The 27,920-nt window shown below is 34.4% G+C and overlaps 1 protein-coding gene across 3 annotated transcripts in view; it reads left to right on the top strand.

Moving 5' to 3' along the window:
* Nucleotides 1-8,047: 8,047 nt before the first annotated feature.
* Nucleotides 8,048-27,920, top strand: part of pns (DENN domain containing pinstripe) — a 347,031-nt gene continuing 327,158 nt past the window's right edge. For all 3 annotated transcript variants that reach the window (XM_090411700.1, XM_090411683.1, XM_090411692.1), the window contains exon 1: nucleotides 8,048-8,273. In XM_090411700.1, the coding sequence (XP_090267826.1) occupies nucleotides 8,171-8,273 (103 nt within the window). In that variant the 5' untranslated portion in view covers nucleotides 8,048-8,170. The remainder of the gene's footprint in view (nucleotides 8,274-27,920) is intronic.

The following is a 27,920-nucleotide window of genomic DNA, read 5'->3' as shown; positions in this document are numbered from 1 at the left end:
TTTGTACTTCTAAAACTCCATAACAGTAAGCACAAAGCGATATAGTATCACTAGGATTAAAATAAAAACAATCCTTGAAGGAGCCTGTGTAGCTCAGTGGATGTGGCGTTTGCACACCATCGCGCTAGGCCGCACGAAGGAAGTCTTGGTTTCGAGTCTAGTCAGCGACTAGAGGAAATTTTTCTAAGCCTTTTTTCGACCGGTTCCCGAGTTAGTCGATCTCTGGCACGGGCAAGCAGGTTTTTCCTCCCGGAAACTCGGGTTTTTCGTCCTGTAAACTCAAGAAAATCGACCGTAGAACCCACATTATTTTCAGACATTAAAATATATTGTGTTAGGGTTAGAGACCACGAGATGGCGGCACATTTGAGCCGTCTCTCTTCACTGCGTACCGCTTAATTAGTGATAGCCTTGGGCCATCTGTCTCTGATTGGGTACCAGTGGAGATTGAACTGCCCACTCAGTCTCCAAAAGTTAGATAGGGCTAAATGGCCTCGCCTACTCCCGTATATACGGGAATAAAAAGGCGTTAGCTGATTTTTTGACAATCCTTGAAAATATGATCGCCACAAAAAAAAAAAAAACCTAATCAATTCAAAAAGTTCAATGTTAGCAACAATGTTAATGCAGCATAAATAATACAGTGATTTAAGTAATAATAGAAAACACTACATCTAACACAGAACTTCCATAGATAATTCGGTTTTCATGAAGATTGAAAAGACAATCAACCTGAGTTCAATTTCCATCTAGAACACAATCAACGGGACCTTGCAATTTGCAAAGTAGTTAGGCAAACTCATGCGTTGGTGGAAGAGTCAGTGAAACACCGAGAAAAATTAAAAAATTTAATAAGGTTTCACTACTAATTTCTTAATTTCAATGTCAATATCACTAAAAAATTTGCTAGCAATGTCTTAGCAAAGATGTTAATGCAACATAAATAATATAGTAATACAAGAGATACTACAATTTTTAAAGGAACATTTCTATTCCTTACATCAGCTCTGTGACACCAAAATTGGCGAAGATTCTAAGAAAACATAACATACCGACTTTCTTCACGACACTACCAAAGCTGCGTTTTCTTTTAAGTCGGCCGAAGACTAAACATAACCTCAAATATCCCGGCGTCTACCGGATTTTCTGCAATTGTAGTAAACCATATTTTGGCCAGACGGAAAAATCAATTGGAATTCGCATCGAGGAACATCAATGAGACATAAATTATAAGTGGACACAACCCAGTGCTTTATCTAGCCATGTTTTATTTTCTGCAAATTCAAACGAAGAAGGGCTCACACACACCAGTTCTTTGGGAAAAGTCAAATAACATTCATCGTTGTTACGATGAAATTGAGAGGAAAATAGTATAATCAAAAGAAATCAACCTTATCCCTATATATATCAACAGTAATATTAGTTATGACTTGTCACTGTTCTACCATCCAATATTGGCGTGCTCAAGATCTTAAACGCACGCGTATGCCTAATAATATACAGTTAGAGAGAGTTCTTTTTTAAACTATCAAGGCTTGAACCTTAACAGTTATTTTCTAAACGCTTTTTTGTACTGTTCAGAGCCAGTTCTTGTACGGTTATCTTGCTGGTTATTTCTATGTTTTTTTTTTTTGCACCTGAAGAAGTCTGTGAAGACGAAACTAGTCGTGCGAATAAAATTTGCATTTATTTTTTAATTCTCGGTGTTCTAGTGATTTAATGGGATGTGTTTCCTAGGGGATGAGTTTTACATTAGGGTTAATACTAAGAATAGTGATCCTAGCTTTATCCACCTTTACTACGAGTTGCACTACCCAGGTATTTGCTTACGCTTGGACTCTCCGAACTTTTATAGCTTGCTATATCCGGCATGAAACTCTTTTATTTCTATCTTAGAGTTTCTTATTCGGCTTTGAAATAATGTGGGATTAAATATCCCCTTAATTTAAATAATTTTTACATCGCCGAAGTGAAGCCTTTTGGCTCTTTATTTCTTTAATTTATTTGTGCATTTCTTTAACAACTTGTACGGTAAAGTATTAAAGCTATTATGACTACAATCTTGGTATTTATTGGTCTACCTACTCACTGATGAGACCTCAATAAAGGTTGAAACCGGTCTGGGTAGTGACCTATCTCCCTTAATGTAAAACAACATACATCTCCTAGGGGATGAGTTTTACATTAGGGTTAATACTAAGAATAGTGATCTACTTTACTACGAGTTACCCCGGTATTGTACTACCCAGGTATTTGCTCACGCTTCGACTTGCCGAACTTTTATAGCTTGCTATGTTTGGCATGAATCTTCTTGTTTTCTATCTTAGAGTTTCTTATTCAACTTTGAAATAAGGTGGGATTAAATATCCCCTTAATTTAAATAACACACACACACACACACACACACACACACACACACACACACACACACACACACACACACACACACACACACACACACACACACACACACACACACACACATATATCACGACACATACCCAATGTTCCCAATAAGTTTCGAGTGTGCACGACAGCGTAGTGACCGAGATGCTCCCACTCACACTGAATTGTAGTTGCGCGGCTGAAAATTTCTTTCTAAAAACACTGCTGGTTCTAAGACAATATGGACACAATTGTTTTTGCTTTCCTTTCCTGGCGCTTTACGTATTCTAATTGGTTTATCAACTGCCGTTGGATTGCTCCAGTTAGGTCATGTGATCTTGTCTGGCCTGCATACCTCGTTAGGCATGAAATGGCTTGAAATTACCTTGGAATTCTTCTTGGAATTATTCTGACATCAATCCTGGCATAAACACATCCAAACCATTGCAACTTTAGCTTCAAAAAAAAAAAAAAAAAAAACCACCTAGGATTTCTCTTCTGCTGAAGACGTTACTTCACCCCTGAACAGCTGTTAACATTATACAAATCACAAATCCTCCCAGCTATTGAATAATGCTCTCACATATGGGGTGGGCCCCGAAAAGTTTCCTCAAAATGCTTGACTCAATACGGAGGAGAGCAATTAGACTTATTAATGACATCTCTTACCAACTCACTCACTCCACTTTCACACAGATGTTTGGTTTCTGCAATATGTATATTCTAGAAATATTTCCATGGGAAATGCTCATCTGAAATAGCATCGATAATTTCCCCGCTCAGTACTAAGTTTGTTGGAACAGGTGCAGCTGCTGCTCAACATCCCTTTGTTCCTTCAAAGGGATGTTGAGCAGCAGCTGCACTTGTAACTGCTGTATTGTGGGACAGTCTCTTCCCTGTTGTGTTTCCCAAGAAATACAATATACATAATTTAAATTAAATATAAACAAGTTCTTCCTTTCCTAGCCCACTACCCATACACGGTACTAACATGCTATAGGTTGAACAACCAACCTCTTGTGTATGGGCTCAACATAAATAAAAAAAGGCTGTCATTGTATTTTCAAACAGATAAGAATGCGATGATTGGCTGGGGCAATTGCTTTATTTGAGCAATCTAGCAGCAGAAACTTGAAATTGTGTAAGATAGACTCAAAGACCCGTATGAAAATTACTTCATTAAACAATATTTCTCAGGGATATTAGATCCAACATTATTTCAAAGCCAAATGTTTGTAGAAACTATGAAAGTTTCGTAAGCAGTGGCGAATTTTCCATGCTTGCTGCGCAAGCTCATTAATTGAAAAAGAAGTGATAGTTATTTGTTAATAAATGCATGCATTTATAAGCATTCCATTAGGCTTTTATTTTTGTAGACAGAAGACGCCTTAAGCTTGCGCAGCAGTAATTGAGCTTTGCGTTGTGTATCGAAGGCCGATGCTTGCTCGTCTAGTCAAAGCTACCTTAGCTTGCTTGGTTGCAGGAACTTACAGGTCCTCGCAGCAGCACTGTGATTTCATATGCGCGCATAGCCATTTCACGTCATCTCACTCTGTTGCAACCAAGCTACCGGCCAGGACGTATATATACGTCCAAGTTTCCATGGATACGAAGTGCATATTAAAATTGTAATACCATTGGTATTACATTGAAGTATATGATGCATACGAAGCATTTGAGGATGCATATTTGATCCATAATGGCCGGTAAGGTGGTTAAACACAGGTAATATGCAGTCAACGTAGCTCTAGCCAGTGAGCTTCAGCAGCCTTTACAAGTGTGCGTGTTGCTTGGGAAAATTAAGTTACAACCAACTTTTTATGACGATGTTATTGACTAGTTCATAAAGATGAACCGTAGGGTGGAATTTGAATTCAAGTAGCTAAATTGAAAAAGATAGAATATTATTTGTAAAATAAATGTTATATTTGTATGATTAAATGTACATAAATTTCTAAATACTGTATATAGTTTTAAATGTTCAGTACAGGTAACCCTCGTATAAGGCGGTACTTATACAACACGGTTTCAATATAACGCGGTCTACAAATTATAGTAACCTTTGTTCAATGCGGTACTTATACAACGCGATTTACAAAAAATCAGTCTGGAAATTGTAGTAACCCTTTATCTTTTCATATATTTTTCACCACGAGACTTAAAAATCAAATTTTATCTTCGTTAAATTTGTATCTCCCAGTATCGCGCAGGTAGTTATAAGTAGCGAATTTATATTAGGAGAAACACCCTTTAGCACGCATGTACGTCAATTGTATACCGTATAAAGTGTTTATTGTTGAAAATTGTCTTCGTTTTCTGCCAGGAAAGCGCATTAAAAAATCATAAGTGTGTTATCTCTTATTTTCTGGTGAATTACATACAGAATTAATATGTAATGCTTTTTTATGTAAAAAAAAAATATTTTTATAGTAATAAATTTTATTCTTGATTTAACCCTGTTGTCCATGACGTATATACACGTCAAAGTTATATGGATGCGAAGAACATATTATAATTTTAAATAAAAATAAATGAATAAATCAGCTAACTCCTTTTATTCCCTTATAGAGAATAGGTGAGGCCTTTATACCTATCTAGCTTTTGGAGACTGAGTGGGCAGTTCAATCTCCACCGGTAGCCAATCAGAGATAACTGGCCCATGTCTGTCACTAATTATAGCAGCTACCGATGAAGAGGCTGGCAAACAAGGGCTGCCATCCCTTGGTACCTAACCCTAACATGTTACTGTCTGAAATAATGTGGATACTACGGTTGATTTCCTTGAGTTTACGGGATTAAAAAAACGAGTTTCCTGGAGGAAAAACCCGCTTACCCGTGCCAGAGATCGACTAACTCGGGAATGGGTAGAAGAAAGGTTTAGAAAAAGTTCCTCCACTCGGCGACTAGACTTGAACTTTAGTCTGGCTTCAAGCGGCCAAGAGCAGAGGACGCAAGCGCCACTTCCACTGAGTTTATTTGTATCAACAACAGCAGCTGTGCACATTTAAAAATAAATATATATACAGCTATTTACAATTTGTACATAGGCTGTTAATTCTATTAGGCATTTTCATTTACTCGTTACAATATACTTATGACACCTGTTTTACAATCACTGTTTAAATACGATACAACATGTCACATGCTCAATTTGTATTTTCCTTATTGTCCTATTGAATTGTTTGAGCTGTTATTTTGTTGGTATATGTTACATAGTGATTTCAGTCTATTTATAAGTTCCATTATCAGATCAGTCTATTCACGTTTATATATATACATATATACTGTATATATACATCCACATACATATATATACATACATATATATGTTAGCATTGACATTTTCCATATGTACAATTCGTTATACATATATCTTCATTCTATATGTTTGTTCACATATTTTGGATGATTATTTTATTAACTTAATTTAAATGCACATCTTATTCTTAAAATGCATACATTGCTTATGTTTTTATTTACATTTATATATGCATATATTTTGGTAGTATCTCTATACCTCATGCATATTTTTTTTTTTTTTTTTGTAGGCACTCTTATTTTTTACAAAATGAATTCCATATTGCTTTAACATTATATTGTTTCCTTAACTTAAGAGGTAAATCTGTAATTTCTTATATACAAAAGTTTTCTGAATTGCAGAATTAGTTACAGGTCTATAAATGGATAACATATCCTATTTACATTTTGGGTTATTATCATGTTATAAACTTATGTTATCTGCATTTCTTACAATTGACATTTCTACCGTCCTTGTGTCTGTATATACAATAACATATACATATTTCCGGTAATATATCTTAATCTACATATTTATTACTCGAATAGTATTGACTTATCTTAAGGAGTAATTGCATTTCCATTTTTTCCCCTTACACAATTAGATATACATATATATAACATTCTTATCCCTTATATATAGGCGTACCTATATATTATTATAAATATTTTTATTATTTTTTTAAACCCACTTCCACTGAACTACACAGGACTATTTTAAAATTTTAATATCATTGATATTACATTGAAATATATGATGGATACGAAGTGTATGAGGAATGATGTCTTTTATCTATATAGACATCGATGTGGTTCCTATATCCAAGAGCATGAAATAACTAGCCTAGTGTATAGAGGTTCTTATTGATTATAGATTGGCTAAGCATTATATAATACAAAATTATTGTGAGAAAGGTCGGTTTAGACCTTTATTGAGGTCTCATTAGTGGAAGTTAGAACCAAGAAGATACAAGGTTAAATCAATGCAGAAGTTATATTTTCCATTCAGAAGTAGAAAAAGAGGTGTATTATCTCACCTTATTATTAAATACTCTGGATACCAACGTAAATGATGTGAAGTCGACAGCTTCTACATAGACTAGCCTTGAAGTCTATGTGGACTAGTTGAGAAGTTACTTACCACTTATATTTACTCTTCGATATAGGATTAAAACAAAAACATATTTTCTTATCAACTGTAATGAGGACCAAGCTGAAAATCTTTCTACAACTATCTCTCATCCAGAACATTTAATGCAGAAAAATGCAGCTAACACCTTTTTTTCCTGTATGCAATACAGGAAAAAAGGTTCATCAAAATCAGGTAGGCGAGGCCGTTTTAGCCCTATCTACCTCTTGGAGACAGTGAGCAGTTCAATCTCCACCGGTAGCCAATCAGAGAAAGCTGATCCTAGGCTATCACTAATTAAACGGCACGCAGTGAAGAGATAGCTTAACAAGTGCCGCCATCTCGTAGTCCATAATCCTATCACAATATATTTAATGTCTGAAATAGTGCGGGTTCTACGGCCGATTTTCTTGTGTTTACTGGACGCAAAACCCGAGTTTCCAGGAGAAAAAACCAGTGCCAGAGAACGACTAACTCGGGAACCGGTCGAAAAAATGCTTAGAAAAATTTCTTCTAGTCGCCGACTAGTTTTGAAACCAAGTCTTGCTTGGTGCGGTCAAGTGGCGTGGTATGCAAACGCCACATCCACTGAGTTACACAGGGCAACTACCTTTCGTCCGGAATATTTAATTCGAAAGTGCATATAACGCATAGCACATAGTAGAATGCATAGCCATATACATTCTTAATATGGAAAAATGCTTTGCATTACGAGATACCAACGAGATTGATGTGAAGTTAACAGCTTCTATATACAGGTAGCCCAAGTGTGAAGATATTTCACGCATAAACTTTGTTTACTTTCACTTGGATAAAGGATTAAACAAGAATATAATTTCTTGTCATGTATGATTTACTTCATAACCAAGTGAAAAACATTTTTCATTTCGTTATGAAGTTCAATATGATAAATATGTTGTCAACGAAAAGTATGATGATGATAATAATGATAAGGGGATCGAAAACAGACATGAGAAGTTTACTAAAGATGCAAATATTGATTTCAAAGAACGGTTTTGTAAATTCTTTTAATTCAGTATTGCTATTTTATTTATAAAAGACAATAATATTTTCGTATATATTGTGATTTAAAACTTTAAATCACTTTCCTAAACATCGAGGTATTGAAAAATTAACTAATACATTCGAAAATATGGCGCTACTTAGCGACATATGCCGCTTTCTGGGCATGCGTGTATAGTTTTTAATCAATGCTGACGAAGAGAAGATGGCGTTAGTAGTTACTAGGGACAGGAAACGTAATTAAAGTATGGTTGTTATGTTAAACTATGTGATGCAGAACAATGTTATTGATGATTTTGGCCAGAATATTAGAGCCTTAAATGACACCACTTCGCAATGAGCTCACAACTGCCATCAGCCACTGAAAACAGATTTGCAGACTATTTTGTAATATGTGGACTGGATCTCAGTTCGGGTTTAGAACCCGATCAACTTTCAGGTACCTCTTCGTATTCAGCTAAACATCATACATTGGCAGTTACGTGCAGTGCTTTTATTACTTGTATAAACCACATACATCAAAGCTAAAATAAGGTTGATGTTTTCCGCATTTCGTCATTAGGTGCTAAAGAGTGATTACAAAATTATATGCTCAGTGCATCCATGCGAATCTCATGTTTTCCGAAGTGAAAAGTTTTTTTTTTAATCTGCTGTTTATTCAGTTTTCATATTTTTTTCGGAATACCCCCCCCCCCCCGAATATCACTATTATTTACATCTTTGCATTGAAAATTTGATGTAACGTGTTTCGTTAATGAATTGAGAAAGGTTTTCATCTGATTATTATGTAGTAGTGAAAAATTACTTTCGTTAAATATTTCAGTTTTTTTTCACCCTGGCGTCTGTCCACCACAAGTAGCATGCACTGAATAAAATTTGAGGGAATTTATATATATATTAACATGTAGTTTGTGTAATATCAGTTAAAGCATAAAAAGAAGCATACTCGTAACAAATAGGATGCCCATGTGTATTAGCGAAATGAGTGCAGTCAAAAAGCATTTTACTTTTTTATCTTACTAAATCAGAATTACATATATTGGTATAATCTCTGTTTTTCTGATCAGATCCTGCCTTTTATTTCACTTTTTTTCATATTTCTGTAGCAGATTTGTCTGATTGAATTTGGATTTTATAGACATTATGCCTCAATTTTGTTCTTTCATTTCCTGGCATTCTCCAGTTTGCAATTCAAATCTTTGTTTTCTTTATCTAATTGATTATGAAGAAGTGTTTAACAATTCACTGATTGTTAAACACTTCTTGACTACATTTTCTTCCTCTCCATTATTAACTTTTAAACATCAATATCCCTGTTGTGTAGAGTAGTAATAATATTAATGAAAACACCCCACTGTTATACTTTGTTCTTAAATTGTCTTTTATAATATTATACATAACATCATTGAAAATCATTTATCGCAGTTGTTACGTCTTTATATATGTTATCTTTTATTAAAAGCTGAAAGTTGTAGTCGATGATAACACTTTATAAAGAAGCATAGAGACAGTTTGAATGAAGGAAGAAGTGAAAAACAGGTTGAAGTGTGCGAAGTTGAACTGTAAAAGAATGATGGTAAGTTACTTCCTGTTTTTTAACTGGCATCATGGAAAGTGGATGATTGATAGATGTCAGATTGGTGGACTAATGTCCATGGAAGTACTCGTAGAAGATGCATAATTAAACACACCATCTATGACACAAGTTGAACTGAGAGAGGGATCATTGATCAGCTGAACTGCACAGCATCATGAATTTTCAGAGTGATTCTTTGCACTGCTCCAAACTTGAGAACAGTATTCTAGGGTTGAGCAGATTTGAGATTAGTATAGAGTTAGTAGATGATTGATGAAAAGTGGTATCATGAGCAGAAAAAGGATGCCAAGGTTTGTAGCAGCTCGCATGGCATTTGATGTGATATGGTGTATTTGTGCTAGGTAAATGTCAGTCTGAGAAGAGAGATGTAATTTTCTCTATAATATGAATATTATCAAGATGAGAGAAGGTGATTAAGATTCTTTTTGTGTGACTATTCTTTAGTAGTGTTGAAGATAAGGTTTTACTCACCACATCAGATAATAGAGACAGTTTGAATGTCTAAAAGTCTGTTTAAGATAATGGTTGTAGATGTTCTTAAAGGTTGGGATGTTTTGGCACTGCATGGTTTGTCAAATGAGAATGAAGTGTATTATAATCAGCAGTTATTGGTCAGTGACAGATATTCATTTATGTATAAGAGAAAAGGTAACATAGCAGATCCATAGGGAACTCGTTGTACTTGCTCAACAAGGTGGGAAGCCATGCACCATGATGTGCAGTGACTGATCAGGGAGAAAAACTGACTATCCAGCTATAGACAGCAAAAGATAAATCAGACAATGTCAGACCTGATTGAATTCTCTGGATATGTCAGGTATGACTGCAGGTTTTTCTAGATCTTTCCATAGCATGTGTCCAGAAGTGGCAGAATCCATGTTGGCAATATTGATTAACTAGTGGAGCTCCAAGTGAAGAAATTAACTGTTGATGATTTCTCCATTATTTTAGAGCTGTGATGAGGATAGTCAGTCAGTAGTTTTATTTTTAATGGCAGACTTTTATCTCCCTTTTTTGGAATGGGCTGAGTATATGCTTGATTCTATGTATTCAGACAGATGCCAACTAAGACTGTAGAGATGATGAAAAATAGATATACTGAAAAGTTGCATTCCAGAATAAAACTAAAAATATATCATCACATCAGAGTCTTTTATGTATGTAAGTTATTTAAGATTCTTCTGATATATTTTTGGCAAACAATCCACAGTGGAAGCATGTGGTGCACGAGTTCTGTATGGCAGTAGGATTTTGTGTATCACTCTCACATGAAAGTTGCAGAACAGTTCTGAAATCTCTTGTGTATGAATGTGATGAAGTTTTTTTATAGATTTTATGGTAAATCGATGCTATAGATATTGGACAGTTGCTGCTCATTTTAGCAGAAATGGGAGGGGGGGGGGGACGAAGGATCTCAAAGAGTGTCCATGGAAGTATCTAGAAAACATACAATGTAGAAACAGATCTATATATGACATTGGCAAGCACACACGTGTGTGTAGGAGGGGGCATCAATTAGCCAAACTGCAATAGCATAAGGAATGCTTAGAAAGTTTTTTTTGTTTATTATCTAAAATGTGAGAAAGAGTACTGTAAGGGTTTGTGATTTGTAGAGATAATAGCTGTACATGTGAAAAGCAGTATCTTGAGTGAAAATAGGCAAGTTTATTGGCAGCTAAGGATGTCATAGAAGTTTGCCAGGAAAGACTAGAGATATCACTTGAATAAGAAAAAATTTGTTTTGATTGTTGAGCTGAAGCTAATCCAGGTAATGGGAGAAGAACAAAGGTCTTTTTTTGTGTGTGTGTGGGGGGGGGGGTACCTGTTTTGGATGCATCAAAACTGATTTGGTTGTAATCACCCCATTTGAGGATGTGAGAAGATCAATTATATAGGACACTTCTTGTAGACAATCTGAACTTTGAGATGTTTGAGCACTGCAGTGTTTGTTATGTGAGGAATGGAGAATGTTGTTATCAGGAAAGTGATGGATTGGATTTAAGATCATTGTGAGATCATTTATGTACATGAGGACAAGGGTCATGATATAACAGAGTCCTGAGGAACATGTGCATTCAGCAGGGAAATCTGAAAAGAAAATACCATCTGCCATTACACATGGCAATCTGAGAGAGAAAACTGGGAACTCAGTTACAAAAAGTGAAGTGCTGACTAGCAGTTTGCTGACCATAAGATAGCCCTCTGTTACACTTCCTGTGAAATGCTTTGGAAATGTCACGTGCAATACCTCAAGTTTCTCTAGATCTTTTTATAGAATGTATCCATAATGGGTGATATAATATCATTTCTTCTCTACGTATGTCTAATGCACAGATTTCTTCATAATCATAAATGATAGATAAATAGAGGAATTCACCATAATGCAAAATCATGTTAGCTCAGTTGTGATTTTTTATAAGGTGAGTATACTTTGCACTACTGAATAATGCCAAGTGAATGTGAAAAATACTACATTTTAATGGGAGAAGCCTGGAGGTACCCATGGATAAATACACAAAACACACACACACACATCTCAACTTCTCCCTCTCTTACCCCAGCATACCCATGTGCATTGTCCTAGGAGCATGTATCATGCTGTTCTCTTGAGTTTGTGTACTTTTCCTGATAAATGTTTAATATATCATGCCAAAGATGAATAAGTGTCTCCTGGTTATAAGATTCCAAGTAGTGAGCAAAGTAGGAAATTCTTAATACTTGGATACTTGGATTAATAATAAAACTTTTTTATGATTTTTTAGTATTCAGTACTAGATTATAACAATATTTTTTTGAATAATGACTTCACACATGTAAGAGAAAACTAAATATAATTTATTACTCCTAATTTATTTTTCTTACATGCTTGAAGCCATTATTCAAAAAATATAGTATGTCTAACATGTATATCTCTATTTAACAACTAGTACCAGTTTATCTTACAAGACTGTACAGGTTTTTGAGTCTGTTTTTTTCGTTATTTTATTGTGTGAAATTTTGTGTCGCGGTGATTTTTAGGAACACATATACCAATGGTGTTCAACCTTTTTTACTACGCGAGCTACTTTTCTATAATACATTATTCGACAATCTACTCTCTTATATATAAGTTATTCGGCAATCTACTCTCTTATATGGATCACGTTCCCCCAACCTGATATCTGATTACACACAAATAAACAACTAAAAAAAAATACACAACTGAAAACTTTATTTGCATATTTAAAAATTTATTTGTCACTTTTAATTATTTTAATACAACAAACAAAACAAATATATTGGAATAAAATATTTATTTCTCTATTTTGGAAAACCAAAGTTAGAAAAAACAACAGATTGATTTCAAACTCACAAGTTACAGGAAATGCCGGTTGATTAAAAAAAAAAAAAAAAAAAAGTTAATGTGAAATTTTGCATCGTTTGGACTTCACAATGTTTTCATAGTCAATTTGTCTGAAGAAGTGGCCAATTGCAGACAATCATCCAAATGATCATTTATAATTTGGTTTCTTAATTGATTTTTTATGAAGGTCATATTTGAAAAAGCAGATTCTGACAAGCATGTCAATCCGAAACACTACAGAATTTTTTGCGCAATATCAGTTAATATTGGGAATTTTTCATGTGCATATTTCTAAATTACTTCATTGTTTATTGATTTTAAATGTAAACTATTCTGAATGTTTATTATCTCAAGTTCTACTTCAGCTTGGTTTATATCAAGCAGCTCACTAATTTTATTTGAAATTTCTGTGATGTTCAAGTTTTCTTGAAATGGATTATTGATAAAAGATGCAAATATTTCAGTTTTATTAAAATCTTTAAATCTTGAATTTATTTCTTCCTCAACTAATTCTATTTCGCAAATAAATTCTTTTAAATAATAGCAAAGCATTTCTTGATTTTGTTCAAAAAAATTTTAATAAATATGGGAGATGCCTAAATTTGTGGTCATTTATATTTTTCTTTAATAAAAGTAAATATTGTTGGAAAATTTTTATTGAACTTAACATGTCAATTAAATTTTTATCTCTACCTTGTTACTCAAAATTTAAATTGCTTAATTTTGTACAGAAATCTACTAAAATGTTTAGTAGATTACTAACCCCCCACTGAGAAACAGAGGGGGGGTTAGTAATCTCCATTAGCTTAGAGCATATTACTGGGCAGAAAGGAATATTTAGTAAGTATACCCAGGACACAATTCATTTATGAGATGGCAAGTAGCAGTAACATTCAGGGTAAGAAAAGGAAACTTCATTATCCTGAAAATCTACCACCAACGACTAATAAAAAAACAACTTGCACGCAAATGTTATGTATGTAATAAAAAAAATATGAGAAAGAAAACAAAAATCTGATGCCCTGAGTGTAAAACTGCTTTGTGTATTTACCCTTGCTTTAGGGTGTTCCACACTGTTCAAGAATTTTAAATTCTGAACAGTATGAAATAAAAAATGTTTATTTTCAGGTCTATCAAAACAGTCCTTTTCAGGTCTACAAATATTGATAGAGAGATACCTGAATATACTGTTTCCATTTCATCTTGGAGGCAAATTTTTAAGTTCTTTTTTTATAACACACAATGATATTTTCGAAGGAATAAAATATAAGAAGAATTGGAATACTCTTTCCAGTTCCTCTTAAACTGGAAAGAGTATTCCAAGTAAACTATTTCACCAAAAAAAATAAAATAAAATTAATAAATAAAATATATAAATAATAACGTGAACATTTTTCACCTTACCAACACTCAACATTGATGTGATATGGGTTCCAAATTTCTTGTTTCGGAGATATATATATATATATATATATATATATATATATTACAAATATATTACAAAGTTTTGTAATAAAAATGTCTGCTACAATGAAGTTTGACAGAATCAACAATATTATTACTACCTTATTTCTGTTTTTCGTGTGGGAGAAAAACAGTAAAATGTCACTCTTATAATTATATCAGATTACGGCAAAATTAGTAAGAAAAAAAATCATTTGCACTTTCTCTTCAAAACACGAAGAAAGAACATTGTAAATTTAGTCAATGAAAAAGAAAATGCTATATATTTTTCTTCTGTTATCTGATTTTTTTTTCTTGTAGTATAATGAAGAAATCACTGCATATAATATGGAGTATGCAGGAGGGAAAAAAATCTGGAAATTGGTTACATTATAACGAATAGAGAAATCATGTCAGAAAAAATTATTCACATAAGATTCTAATATAAGCAGACCTAACATTTTCTTCTAGGTTAGATAACTAAAGGAACTAAACCTTTGCTACTGTTTTACACTAAAATGAATGGGCATGTTCCCCAAGTGATTTACGTTTGTAACAGTTGTCTTGCGAACGATTTATAAAATAAATTCTCTGAAATATCTGCAGATTGAATACCCCCCCTTTTGGGGGGGGCAAAAAAAAAGAAGATTATGAAACGCATATGCACCTTTTCTTTTAAAATAATTCAAATCTTTTTCAAGATAATTGTATGAAATAATTTATGATTTTTCGATAATAAAAGTGAAACTGATCATTATAAATTAAGAAATTATTTTGGCATAAATAATGTATCAGCATGCAAAAGAAATTACAGTATTTCTGTTAAGATATCTATAATCAATAATTGAAAAGGAAACAAGACATTCTTGATGTATTCTGCACTACAGCTTGAGGCACTTTAGTGTTATCTCTTTTCTTTCTCAATAGCACTGAGAGTAATAAGCCTTTAGCTTTTCCTCCAGCTAAGAGGATATTACCAAGTATTTCTAAGACTTAGATTATTTCAGAAATAGCAACCACCACCAGCAGCACAAGTAGTAATATTTAGATTTTTTTAAAGAAAAACAAACAAAAATAATACTACTGAACTTTCTTTTGTGTGGTATGCATATAAACAATTTTGCATGATGAAAATATAGCATATTATTTCTAAAATTTCAGTTTGGGCAGTTGAGGTGGATAGTGGTTGTTGAGATTGCCACTTGGGATTCTGATAAGAATAGTAATTCTGGTTTAAATGATTGTAGTGGTATACATCATTTGTATTGCTGTTTAGGCCATGGATGTTGGCAAAGTGGATGCTAAAACTTTTTTTTTTTTTTTTGATAAGGATTAATGTTGATGGGGTTTTTAGGTTTCATTTTTGTCGTTTTTATGGATTTTTTTTGTTGGATTTTTTAAAATGATTTTTGAACTGTTTTTTGTTAGGAGAATTTTTGTGAACCACAGTAGAGGCGTATTTCTTTGGGTTGTGATCCATTATATCTGGAGGAAAAGAGATAAAGGAAATGAGGCATGCAATAAGAGGTGACATGCTCTCAAACATACTACGTGGCCTCAACAGTTTCCCCTGCAGCCACTGTACTCGGTTTCCTTCCAGTCTTGAGCTGGCAAAATAAGTAGCTGATTGGCATGTCATTGAGGGTATCACTCTCATTGCATGTGTGGGGGGGGGGGGCAGAAACTTGTCTTATTATATGAATATCTCCATGGAGTCAAAAGACAAAGACTCATCATGGAAGACCCATGTTAAACATTATCACACAGTACCTCTCATACCTCTCTTTTAAAACTCATTGACTGTTAGAACATTTGCAACTACCTCTGGCAATCCATTCCAACCATTCAGCTATTTTTCCAACTTTTGCAGTATGTCCTCTAAACAACTCTCTACTCCCAGATCCCTAGCCTCATCAGTTTCCCCAATCAAGTTTCATCAATATAGCTTGAAGTTTGAATATTAATTAAAAAATTATTATTATTATTATTAATTTACATATATTCTATTTATGGTAACAAAATGAAAGCAGCACTACTCATAACTGAAACTTTTGTAACATGGCGTTATTTTTTATCTAATTTGTGTACATATAATTTCTTTGAAAGAGAATAAAAATGAATTATTACTATCACACTCTCCATGGAATCAGCAGACGCATCATGGGAATTCATTCACACACATATGATACATGGTATGTAACATTTTTGACCTGAAGTGGGTGAAGGTTATTTGTCAGTATCCTTCACCCATACTGCCAGTTTATTTAAATCATCATACAGGATATCTACATCACCTCTCCAGATTTGCATCATCAGCAAACAACCCCCCCCCCCACCAAAAAAAATCATTTTCGGTATCATTAATATACAAATTAAAGAGCACTGTCCCTAGTACAGAGCTCTGAAGCACTCTAGTAGTCACATTCATTTGCCTTGATTCTATTTTGCCATATACTATTGTCTGGTGTGAAGCCATTGTAACTGACTAAGCAAATAAGCAAACTTAGGAGTGTGGCAAAAATTGCCAAAATTGTTTTTTTAATCATAAAAACGATTTTTTTAATTTTTTTTTTTAAATTTAGGGACTGCAAAATAGTGCTTGCCTATGGACAGCATATACCCTAACAGTGGTTCTGGGTGTCTCTCAGCCACCCCCAATCTATGCTACTAGCTTCATATCCATTCCTGTTTGCACCAACTTATGTAATAGTTTTCCATGCAGTATTCTGTCAGGTGCCTTTGCAAAATTGCCACTATCAAGGAGATATTCACAAAAAAATAACATGCTTCCATATTAATCACAAATGTATTCAATAAACCATAAACTCCACTTATAGGTGAGGTTGCCATTTCATTCTGTCTGTAAAGGATCATCTAGATAAATTCTTAGAGGGTTCACATAATCGTGGTTCTCACATTCATTATTTACTTCATGGTTGAGATGAATTCATCTGCACTTATAAACTGAGAAAAATTTTTACCATTTTTTTTCATCCATTAAAGACTTATTTCCCTGCTGATTCATATACACACACTGGAATGCATAAATTTGTATACATATGCCTCTGTGAATACATAGATTATAACTTTGTAATGCACAATAAGACGAATAATTGAAATGACAAACGAATACCAAACCCCTTAGGCTTAGCATTTATTGATTTTGAAAAGGCATCTGATTCGATCTGAATGGTAGCTATTTTAGAACTCGTATAAAACCATACAATTGAAGAAAAAAAAAGTTATATTGGTGTACTTAGTCATATGTATAAAATTCAACTGCATCTGTAAAATCAGGAACAAATACGAAATTTCCTATGAAAAACGGGATTAGATAGGATGATGATGTCGTAATATTTTATTACTCTTATTTGTTTTGTACTTGTTCAAAAGTTCTATACTCAATATTTTTACTTAAGCTTAAATACTCCCAGTCTAATATACAGTTGTAACTCCGAGCTCTAAATCTAAATACGTTGCTTGATTTAGTCTCCTATTTTTAATCCTCTCATTCAACTTTAATTCCCACCTTTGTCTCAAGGCCGTAATTATGCTTCTACACGTGCACAAAACTTTAGAACTAAGAAATTGCCTCTGGCTGGAGCCAATTTCTTTGTCTGAACTACTGGTGTTTTTCTATTTTGAATTCTGAAAATTTATTTGTTTGTATCGACTGTGCCATCAGGATTCATAGATAGGAGTTGAATAACCAGTTTAAGAAAAACACTCAGCAAGGCATGGAATTTTTCTCTTGTACTTATTACTAAATCTAGCAACACAAAATTTCTATCAGTTGTAGCTACTCAATACTCAAGGTCACACAGATTCGATTTTTATGAGCAGTGCGTTGATATGCAAGAATCAGGCAAATTATTTAACAAATAAAACAATTTATTCCTGCTAATTGAATGTACACTAAAAGTTAACACTAAACGTTCAAACCCTCTCGGGCTCTATACCTTTCAGTAATATTAGCTTGGATTCAAATTAATCAACCTAGCTTTACAATTTTCCTTTAAAGCATACTACATCATATTTCAATTCTGACATTAAATTATATCATGCACTCTAAACCGTCACATACATCAACTCTATCTTAACACACATAACTCAGCAGGATATTTCACAAAAACTTAACTCACGATCTAGAATCCTTGTTACTGTTTTTAACTCTAACAAAATTTTGTATCTCTCAATACAATAGTAATTTCTGCCACAAATTTCACCTCTAGAAAATTCCTATACAAGGCCTTACTTTTTAGTCATCTAGTCTGCAATAATAGATCCTTTAGATCGTTATCTTCATCTTTTACCTTCCAGTATAGCTCAATACCGGGTGCCTTTTACGATATCGAAGACATTTCATCAACCTTTAGGAAACTTGGCGGCTGGAATTACGGAATTAACCGTTGTTACTGCATAATTGAGCCTTCTATTACTTCCGGACGTCTGTTGGCAGGACGTAGAACTGCGACCTAGAATCGGCAAGACACACTGGAATTCCTTGCATCGAGGACTGGAACAGAGAGCTAGAACAGCATCTGGGTAGAGGCGATGACAAAAAACAAAAAGTGCATGCCTAAGCACCACAAGCCACCAACGAGAAAGAGCCTTCTCAACTACCTGCGGGAAAAGTGAGCCTCGATCTATTGATCCTTCTCCTTTTTATTCTCTTCCTTCGACCTTGGAACTACTACCGATTCATTCCCCCGGATTTTTCTTGGAAGGGCTTTCCCAGCCACCTTGATGTGGTTGCATCAAGGTGGGAAGCCCCATGCATACTTGACTTTCACTATAGTGATTGTCTTAGGTCATAAGTTAATCCGTCTGGAATATTTCTTTGTCTGGAACTTTCCTTTGTTACAATTAAATTTACAGTTAACTTTCTTTGTTCTTTACAGAATTTTGGAAGTCACAATATTCAACAATTTACTCTAACTTATTTCCATACTACATAAACATAAAAAATTTGCTAATTAACCACAAGTATTTTGTATGGATTCTCGTTTTCTAGTAAAATCGGCATATAAGGAATTGTTGTACAAAATCCGTCTATGCAAGATTTTACACTGTTTCATCTAAATTAGTTACAGCAGCCTTGAAGAAATTTTTAAAAATCTGGATTGCGAAAATAGATAAACTTATTTTTTTTATTATTATTTTTTTAATATCTGGTCTACACACAAAAGGCCACAAAGCCTATAGCACACTAGTGCTGTGTGTGTGTGTGGACAAGAGAAACAGAAGAAAGGAGGAGTCTGTTCACATTTTGCTTGAACAGCTGAGGGTTGTAATCTTTGGGAAAGGCAGAGTGGGGGAGATTGTTCCAAAGGACAGAAGTAGATGAAATAAAAGAGGTGGCAGTGAAGTTGGTTCGGTGAGTTTTAAGATGGACTGTAAAAGGGTGTTGGTTAGCAGTGGCTCTTGTTTTAATGATTTTGGAGGAGAGCAGAGGAATAGTAGTGGCCAATTCAGCAGAGCACTGTCCATGAAAGTATCTGTAGAAGAGGAACAAGGCAGAAACTGAATGTCTATGGTTGAGAGGGATTGAAGTTGGGTCTGTGAGAGAGGGATCATTAATTGCCTGGATTGCCTTCTTCCAGATAGAACCGAGCAATCTTAGAGAGGATTTTGGTGCACCACCCCAAATATGGGAGCAATATTTCATGGCTGAGCAGATTTGGACTTTGTATAGAGTTAGCAGCTGTGAAGTTGTGTCTTATGTGAAAAAGTACACAAGTTTTTTGACAGCTGCAGAAGCTATAATTGAAATATGGTTTTTTGCCAAGAAAGATCAGAGGTGCAAGTCAGTCCAAGAAGAGAAATCTGATTGTGTTTGGATATCTCAGTATTACTGAAGGCAAGCTCTTTCTTGCAAGAGATCAGACAGAACTGAGTTTTGGTGGCATTGAAGTTTACAAGGTGTCCTTGTCCTACTGGGATATAGCTAGGCGATCAGAGTTCAGGTCCCTGGTCATTGTAGATCTTGAGGATTCTAATACTTGAGCACTAACAGGTTTGTTGAATGAAAAGGAGGAATGGAGTGTACTGTTGTCAGCAAAGCTATGCATAGGATTGGAAGTCTTTGAGAGCAGGTCATTTATACACAAGAGGAAGAGAGTGGGTGAAAGAACACAACCCTGGAGTACTCCTGCATCGTGGGGAAATCTGAGGAAAGTAAGCCAGCCGTTCACCATGACATGTAAGTGACCAGCGAGAAAGTTAGTGATCCAGTTGCAGAGTGGGGAAGGCAGACCATAGGATGGCAGTTTGGTGAGTATGCTTTCGTGCCAAACTCGATCAAATGTCTTAGAAATGTTAAGGGCAACCCCATGAGTTTCTCCATGGTTTGAGTCCATAGGTGAGTGGTGAAAACAAGATCAGCAAGTGGCAGAATCCATACTGCTAGTCACTGATTAGTGACCAGCAGTATGGAAAGAACTGAGTTGCCCATGATTTCCTGATGACATTGTTCTTTTAGGAAAGTGGAAGAAGAAGTGTAACAAATGATCAATGAATTGAATGCAGAAAGTAAAAAAAAAAGAGGATTAAACATAAACAAAGGCAGTGTATAATACATTATCAAAAAGCCAGTACATTTGTAATGCTGGGAAATTGATATAATAACCCACTATGTTTACCTAGGAGAAAAAGATCAGAGTAGAGGAAGTCTGTGAAGAAGAAATTATACATAGAATTAAACTTGATTGGATGGCTTTTGGAAAATTCCATGAAGCCCTCAAAGGAAACATCCCAATATGCCTTAAAAGAAAATTATTTGACACTTATGGAACTGAAATGTGAACTTTGACTTAAAAATTGATCAACAAGTCGAGGACTATCCAGAAGAAAATGGAAAGATCATTGTTTGGTATTACTACTCAAGATAGATAGTGCAAATTTGGGGCAGAGATTACCATTAAAATATTCAAATAGGAATGGGCAGGTCATATTGCAAGACAATATGCAAAAATAGACAAAGTTAATATCTGAATGGTATCCCACTGGTGGAAAGAAAGCTACAGGAAGACCAAAGAAATGATGTGAGAATAAGATTAAAGAGATGATTGGAACTTGGTGTCATAGAAAAGCTCAAGATAGACTGAATGGAAGACTTTGGAAGATGCCTTCATCTAGCAGTGAACAGAAAATGGCTGATGATGAATACACAGTATTAGCATCACATATGGAAAAAATCCAGAATCATCTGCCATAGATATGTTTGTTTTAATTACTCTTTCAGGAATTTGTTACCTCCATCTTTCCCAAAAATAATAAATAAATAGCTGGAATCTGAACAGAAATAAATTTAGTATACCCAAATTTCAGTAGACTCTCCTCCTGAACTAAACTATTAGTTTAGCACTTGGTTTTAAAATGATCAATTTTTTATTAAAAAAATTAAAATCTCTAGCAGCTGTAGTATTTTTCTCAGTGTTTTATATTGAGACTAAACTTTTCTATTTCTTTTACTTGGTCTTTTGCTAAAAATTACAATTTCTTCTTTTCAGCAGCGTTATTATTGCATTCCTGTTGCATAAGAGAAGTGTACATGACTAAAGTGATAATAGTGTTTTTTTTATTATTTTATTAGTTTTTAAATAACTCAGTCTTCAGCATATGTAGCACCCTGAAACATTGCTGTTTTGTAACATTTATCGATGATGCTAGACCCAAGTTAATAGGATTTGAAAAAATTAGTATTTTCTATAAGACTATGTTATTTTCATTAGCTATTTCATTAATCATAATGAATGATAATTTTATTAGCATTTATCAACATTTAATATTATTGTTAATTACCATATCTATGTAATAATATGTCTAATTCTCTAAGTCTACATAAGTTTCAAATTTAAATCTGCAAACACTATGACTGACTGTTTTGCAAGAATATTTGTGTTCTGATATATGTTCTATTAAATATTTGGTTTTTTGACAGTGCTAAGAATTTTTATTTAGGACTCAAGATTATGTTAAAATATTCAGTTTTAGGATATAGCATAAGTTTTGCAGGTAGAGATTAATAAAGTTTAGGATATTCATAACTTATTTTAACAGTATTACAACAACAAACCAACTAAATTATAAAAAAAATGTTTATTAACTGGCTTATATTTTTCTGGATTTCAAACCAGCATCTTCAGAAAGCTATTTGTTCTAATGATGCAGCTCTTTCCACTAAACTGAAAAATATCTTCGCTATACTTTCCTGGGCTGTGGCTACAGCTTCTACAAAATAGATAAAATACTACATGGCCCTCTTCCCCCCCCCCACCCCTCCTCAAATACACAAAAACTAAAACACCACTATTCCTATTCCCTATATCTGAGGTACATCTGAAAAAGATAGTCATACTAATAAAACATAACTGTTGCATCACATTCAAACCACATGTTAAATTAGCAATTCTGATTCACTCTCCTAAGGATAAACTCCATCTCCTGGAATATTATTATTATTATCTGAGACCTCCAGGGAGTCAAGAACACATCGAGGGAGACTGTAAATTACCTAACCCAGCTATCATACCTTCCCTTAAATTCATTTACACTAGATGCACTCACTACCACTAAGGGCAAATTATTCCACTCACTCACTGCTCTCTGAGAGAAAAACCTAGCTCTTACCCCTTTCTTGACTGAGAACAACCTTAACTTCCATGGATGCCCCCATGTTCTCTCCCCGCCTTTCATATAACAAAAAATTTCATCACTTGAAATGCTATAACACCATTTCAAAAGTTTATAGACCTCTATCATATCACCCCTCTTTCTCCTGCTAATCAGAGTCTGTAATCCGCATACTCGCAATCTGTCCTCATAATCTAAATCCCATAATCCAGATATAATCTTTGTAATTCTTCTTTGCACCCTTTCCACAGCTTCTTTATCCCCTTGGAACCTGGGAGACCAAATCTGAGCACAGTAATCCAAGTGTGGTCTTATTAAAGCCTTATAAAGAGGCAAAATTACTTCCTTATCCTTACATGTCAAGGTTCACTTCAGCATAGAAATTATCCTCTGAGTTGTATTTGCAACTTTTGCTATGTGACCTTTGAACTTTAAATTCTTATCCACCAATACACCAAGATCCCTTGCCTCTTCAGTTTCTTGTAGCATAACCCTGCAATGCATAACTTTACACTTACTAACATTAAACTGATAGCCATTTTCGTTTGCCCAGATTTCCAGTGTATTCAAATCATTTTGTAATTGCTGAATATTAGTAGCATCCCTGATTGCCCTGCCTATCTTCGCATCATCAGCAAACAATTGCAAATCTGATGATCCTGCTTGAAGTCATTAATGTATAGATTGAACAATAATGGCCCAAGGACTTAACCCTGAGGTACACCACTGGTTACTTTAAATCTGGCAGATTCACACCCACTGTATACTACTTTTTGATATCTGTCTGTAAACCATCTCCTGATCCAAGTCAATAGATTATGTTCCAATCCCATATTCTCCAGTTTATGCAACAGCCTATCGTGTGGTATCCTATCAAATGTTTAGAAAAATCCAACATTATCATAGTGTATCCATTTCCTTTATCCAACTCGGTTGTAACATTGTTATAAAATATTAGCAAATTGCTAAAACATGACCTTCCTTTAGTAAACCCATGCTGTTCCCTGCAGAGTATAGAATGCTTGTCCTACCCATTTCTGTATGCGAGTTCTTACTAACTTCTCTAAAATCTTCACTACAACACCAGAAATACTAATAGGTCAGTAGTTAAACACATCAGTTTTTGCACCACCCTTGTGCAATGGAACTATATTACATTCCTTCCATTCCTGTGGTATCATTTCTGAGCTGAGACTCAGGTTATACAAATGTGTGAAAGGTCTAGCCAATTCAGCTGAACATTCCTTTAACAAACTGGCAGATATTCCATCTGTCTCTATTGACAAATTCTTATTCAGGTTATGCAAAAGCAAAAGAAAATGAATATGCTTTATAGAAATCATTACAGATCTGAAAGAATATTTTTAGAATGCAGCCATGGCTGTAAAGCATTTTCTTAACCTGAACAAATATGATTGCATTAATTTGCCATATGGGAGACCGTTATCTTAAGATCAACTCCTACATAGCCGTAATACTTTTTTCTTTTCTTTTTTTTTTTTTTTTTTTGCAACATTCGAAGGCACCATTGGGATTTTAGATCATTTGTCCATAAGTTATATGTTTAGTTTAATCCTTTATTCAAGTGTAAGCAAACAAAGTTTGCTTACACTTGGATAAAGGATTAAACTAAACATATAATTTATACTCTAAACAAGTGGGAAAAAACTTCCAACATCATTTGTCCATTACATTTGAATTGTTTCACTAACTCATTGTTATGTGTTAACTGTAACATGTAATGTGCTCTGAGGTTGATGGTTTAAATCCAGTGAAATATAAGCCAGTTAATTAGTAAGGTTTATGTATCCTCAAGTGGTGTACAGAATACTATAATGGTACTACACGATTAAGTTTACATGTTACCCTTCTTAACTGCAATTTAGGAAGTGGAGGAATTGTCAAAATATCAGGAATTGTATCTTAATAATGTTTTTTACATCATTAAAAATGCAATTCGTAAAAGTTAACTGAATTCTAAAGTTTGCAAGAATGATTTCATGTTAATATGGTGACGAAGCTGATAGCATAACACTGCTAATATGGAATGAAACTGAAGTGTGTTAGTTCTTTTTTAGGGATTTGCTAATGATGTGGAAGACCATAGCTGTTAATAACCCTTTCTATAAACTTTGATTTGTAATCATTAATGATATTTCTAAGATTCTAATTGAAATGCACACTGCAGGAAAAATATAAAAACTGCATTTTTACCTTTATATGAAAAAATTTCAAGATTGCAGCCAAATGGTGACATAAATTTATTGGCAGCATACTAATAAATTATATTACACAAAAAATGTGTTATAAATTTCATACAAATTAAATTGCAATACGTTTTTGTCAAAAGTTACTAATTTCCTACAGACGTAGTTAACGAATTAAGGTACAGTGCTTACAGAAAACTATGTGGAGAAAGATATCAGTATGGAATGTGTACACCCCGAACAATGTCATATCATGCTTAGCATCAAGTGATTCACGAGTTCTTGAGGTAAGCTGGCCCACTCCTCCTTCAGAGCTAGGATAAGGCCTTGTTTCTTTTCTTAAAGTTCTCTTTCAGAAAAGAAACAAGGCCTTATAAACTTATAGAAACTATACATCTCTCTATTGCATTCCAAACGTGTTCTATGAGGTTGAGATCTGGGGAGTGTGTGCTGGCCATTTGATTAATATTCTTGGTCAACAGAAGTATCTACACTGCTTGTGTATAATGTGGTGTGGCATTGTCATCCATAAAAATGAATTCTTCACCTACAGCACCATTGAACATGATGCTGAAGAAGTTCATTTCAGTATCGTTTACCAGTCATAGTCCCTTTTACCAGCATTTGTAATTCAGTGAGTCAATTAAGCATAATGCCTCCCCACACCATCACCCCAGCACTACCATATCCATCCCTTTCAAGAACATTCTTGCGATGGTAAGCAGTACCACGCGCCAGATCAAGTGTTGTCTAGAATTGGTGAAAAGACTAAATCAACTCATCTGTAAAGAGTACTTTAGCCCATTGGCGTCTTGGCCAGTTTTTATGGATATGACATCACTGAAAACATGCTCTACGATGAGTTGTGGATAAAGGGATGCAAAACAACAGGCCTTTGGGAATATAGGCCTACTTGTTGCAAACATCTTGCCACAGTTTATCGAGATATCCATGTACTTATGCTTGAATGTAGCTGACTTGCAGTCAGCTACATTCAAGAAATAGTGTTCCTCCTTAGGTTTTGGACATGTATATGATTGCAAATCTACATAAAAAAAAAAAAAGACTAACAATGGCAATAGGCAGAAATGGAGAAGAACTTAATTTAGGAGTGGAAGGAAATAAACTGGAGCAGGTTAAAATATTTAATTACTTAGGCACATTGATTGCAAACTTGTTAAATTATGAAAAAACTATGAAACACAGAATGAATCTAGGGTGATCTACTGTGACCAACTTACAAATATATGGAAAAATATACATCTCTCCAAAAAACTTAAAATTAAAGTGTATAGTTCAGTGATACTCTCTGCAGTTGTGTATGGTGCAGAGACTTGGGTTATCAAACTGAAATGAACAAAGATTGTTAGAGGCTTTGGAAACAAGTGCTTGAGGAAAATAAATAAAAGTGGCAGGGTTCCAGAAATATCACGTAAATCTACTGGTCACAAAAAAAAAAATTACTCTCCCATAGAATGAATTTTGTTAAAAGTGTGTGTAAGGTGTGTGCAAGTATATATAATATATTATTACTATTACTATTCTTACGGGCGACTCCAGGGAGTATGTAATATATGTAAAAGGTGTGTGTATCAAAACATTTTAACTATCAAAGTATGGTGCAACTATGTTTTAAAGAGGAATTATGTAAACAAATGTCTCTTCTACTTTTTATCTATGCATCTCAGTAATGGACAAGTTTTCCCTCATTTGACAAAGAAGTATATAGAAAACTCACTACTGGAGTGGAGTCTTTATAACTAATTTTTGTTTAAACATCAGCAGCAGTACCTGACATAAATTCTTTATATTTCTTGTTATTTTGATACTCTTCTGCTATCGAGACCTATGAAGTTTTTAGTTAGAATCCATTTTGTTTTTTTTGAAAAGTAGCTAGAGGTGTGTGTTTTACCCAGAAATATCATGTAAATGTACTGGTCACAAATACTCACTCATAAATGAATTTTGTTAAAGGTGTGTGCAAGTATATATAATATATATAAAAGGTGTGTGTGGTTTCTGGTAAAGTCTGTCACAGCATTTTTTGTGAAAATTGAATGTCTTTCGAAGCCTAAATGACTAACTTTAAAAGGCCTTGAAAATCTTGTATTAATCTAGAGCACATATGGGCAGCCCACGGGCCGGATTCGGCCCTCTACTTCTTTTGATCCGGCCCTAATTTATTTCAGTGAAGTTTGTCTGATTCATGGTGGGAGAAAACATGGTGTGTTCTACTAACTCACATTAAGCTGATGTCATATGACTTGCGCAAAACACACTATGTTTTCTCCAACCAAGGTCTCTTTCTCACTTTGACTACGCCGTGTCTGAACATGTTACAACGTGTCAGTTCGGTACTTGGGTTGGTGTTGTGCTTTCTTCAGTGTCTGCATTGATGTTATGTTCTGTTCGGTGCCTGCGTTCATGTTGTGTTCTGTTCAGTGCCTGCAGTGTAGAAGAGAGTTTTGTTGACAGTTCTGAATATCGCTAATTTGGAACAATGTCAGGGGTTATTGTAAAAAAAAAAAAAAAGAAAAGTAGATGCAAAGAATCGTCAATTTCAAGACAACTGGATGGAGGATTATTATTTTATTCTGAATAAAGGTTTGCCTGTATGTTTGCTGTGCAACGAATCCGTATCCGTCAACAAAGAATATAACTTGAAGAGACACTTTACTTCGAGACATGCGGATCACCAAAAATTGATGGACAACTACGAAAGATGAAATACAGAAGTTGAAGAAGAACTTGGATACTCAGCAGCAAATGTTCAACAAGCAAAAGAATGCAGCACCACAGCATTGTCAAAGCCAGCTTTGTGGTGAGCGAAAAAATCGCTAATCATTCTAAGTCATTTGGTGA

The sequence above is a fragment of the Typopeltis vanoorti genome, chromosome 2 (genome assembly GCF_054136105.1).
Source record: "Typopeltis vanoorti isolate ZY-2024b chromosome 2, IOZ_Tvanoo_1.0, whole genome shotgun sequence".
Taxonomy (NCBI): domain Eukaryota; kingdom Metazoa; phylum Arthropoda; class Arachnida; order Uropygi; family Thelyphonidae; genus Typopeltis; species Typopeltis vanoorti.
The sequence above is the reverse complement of the archived record's forward strand: the minus strand, read 5'-3'. Positions and strand labels throughout refer to the sequence as shown.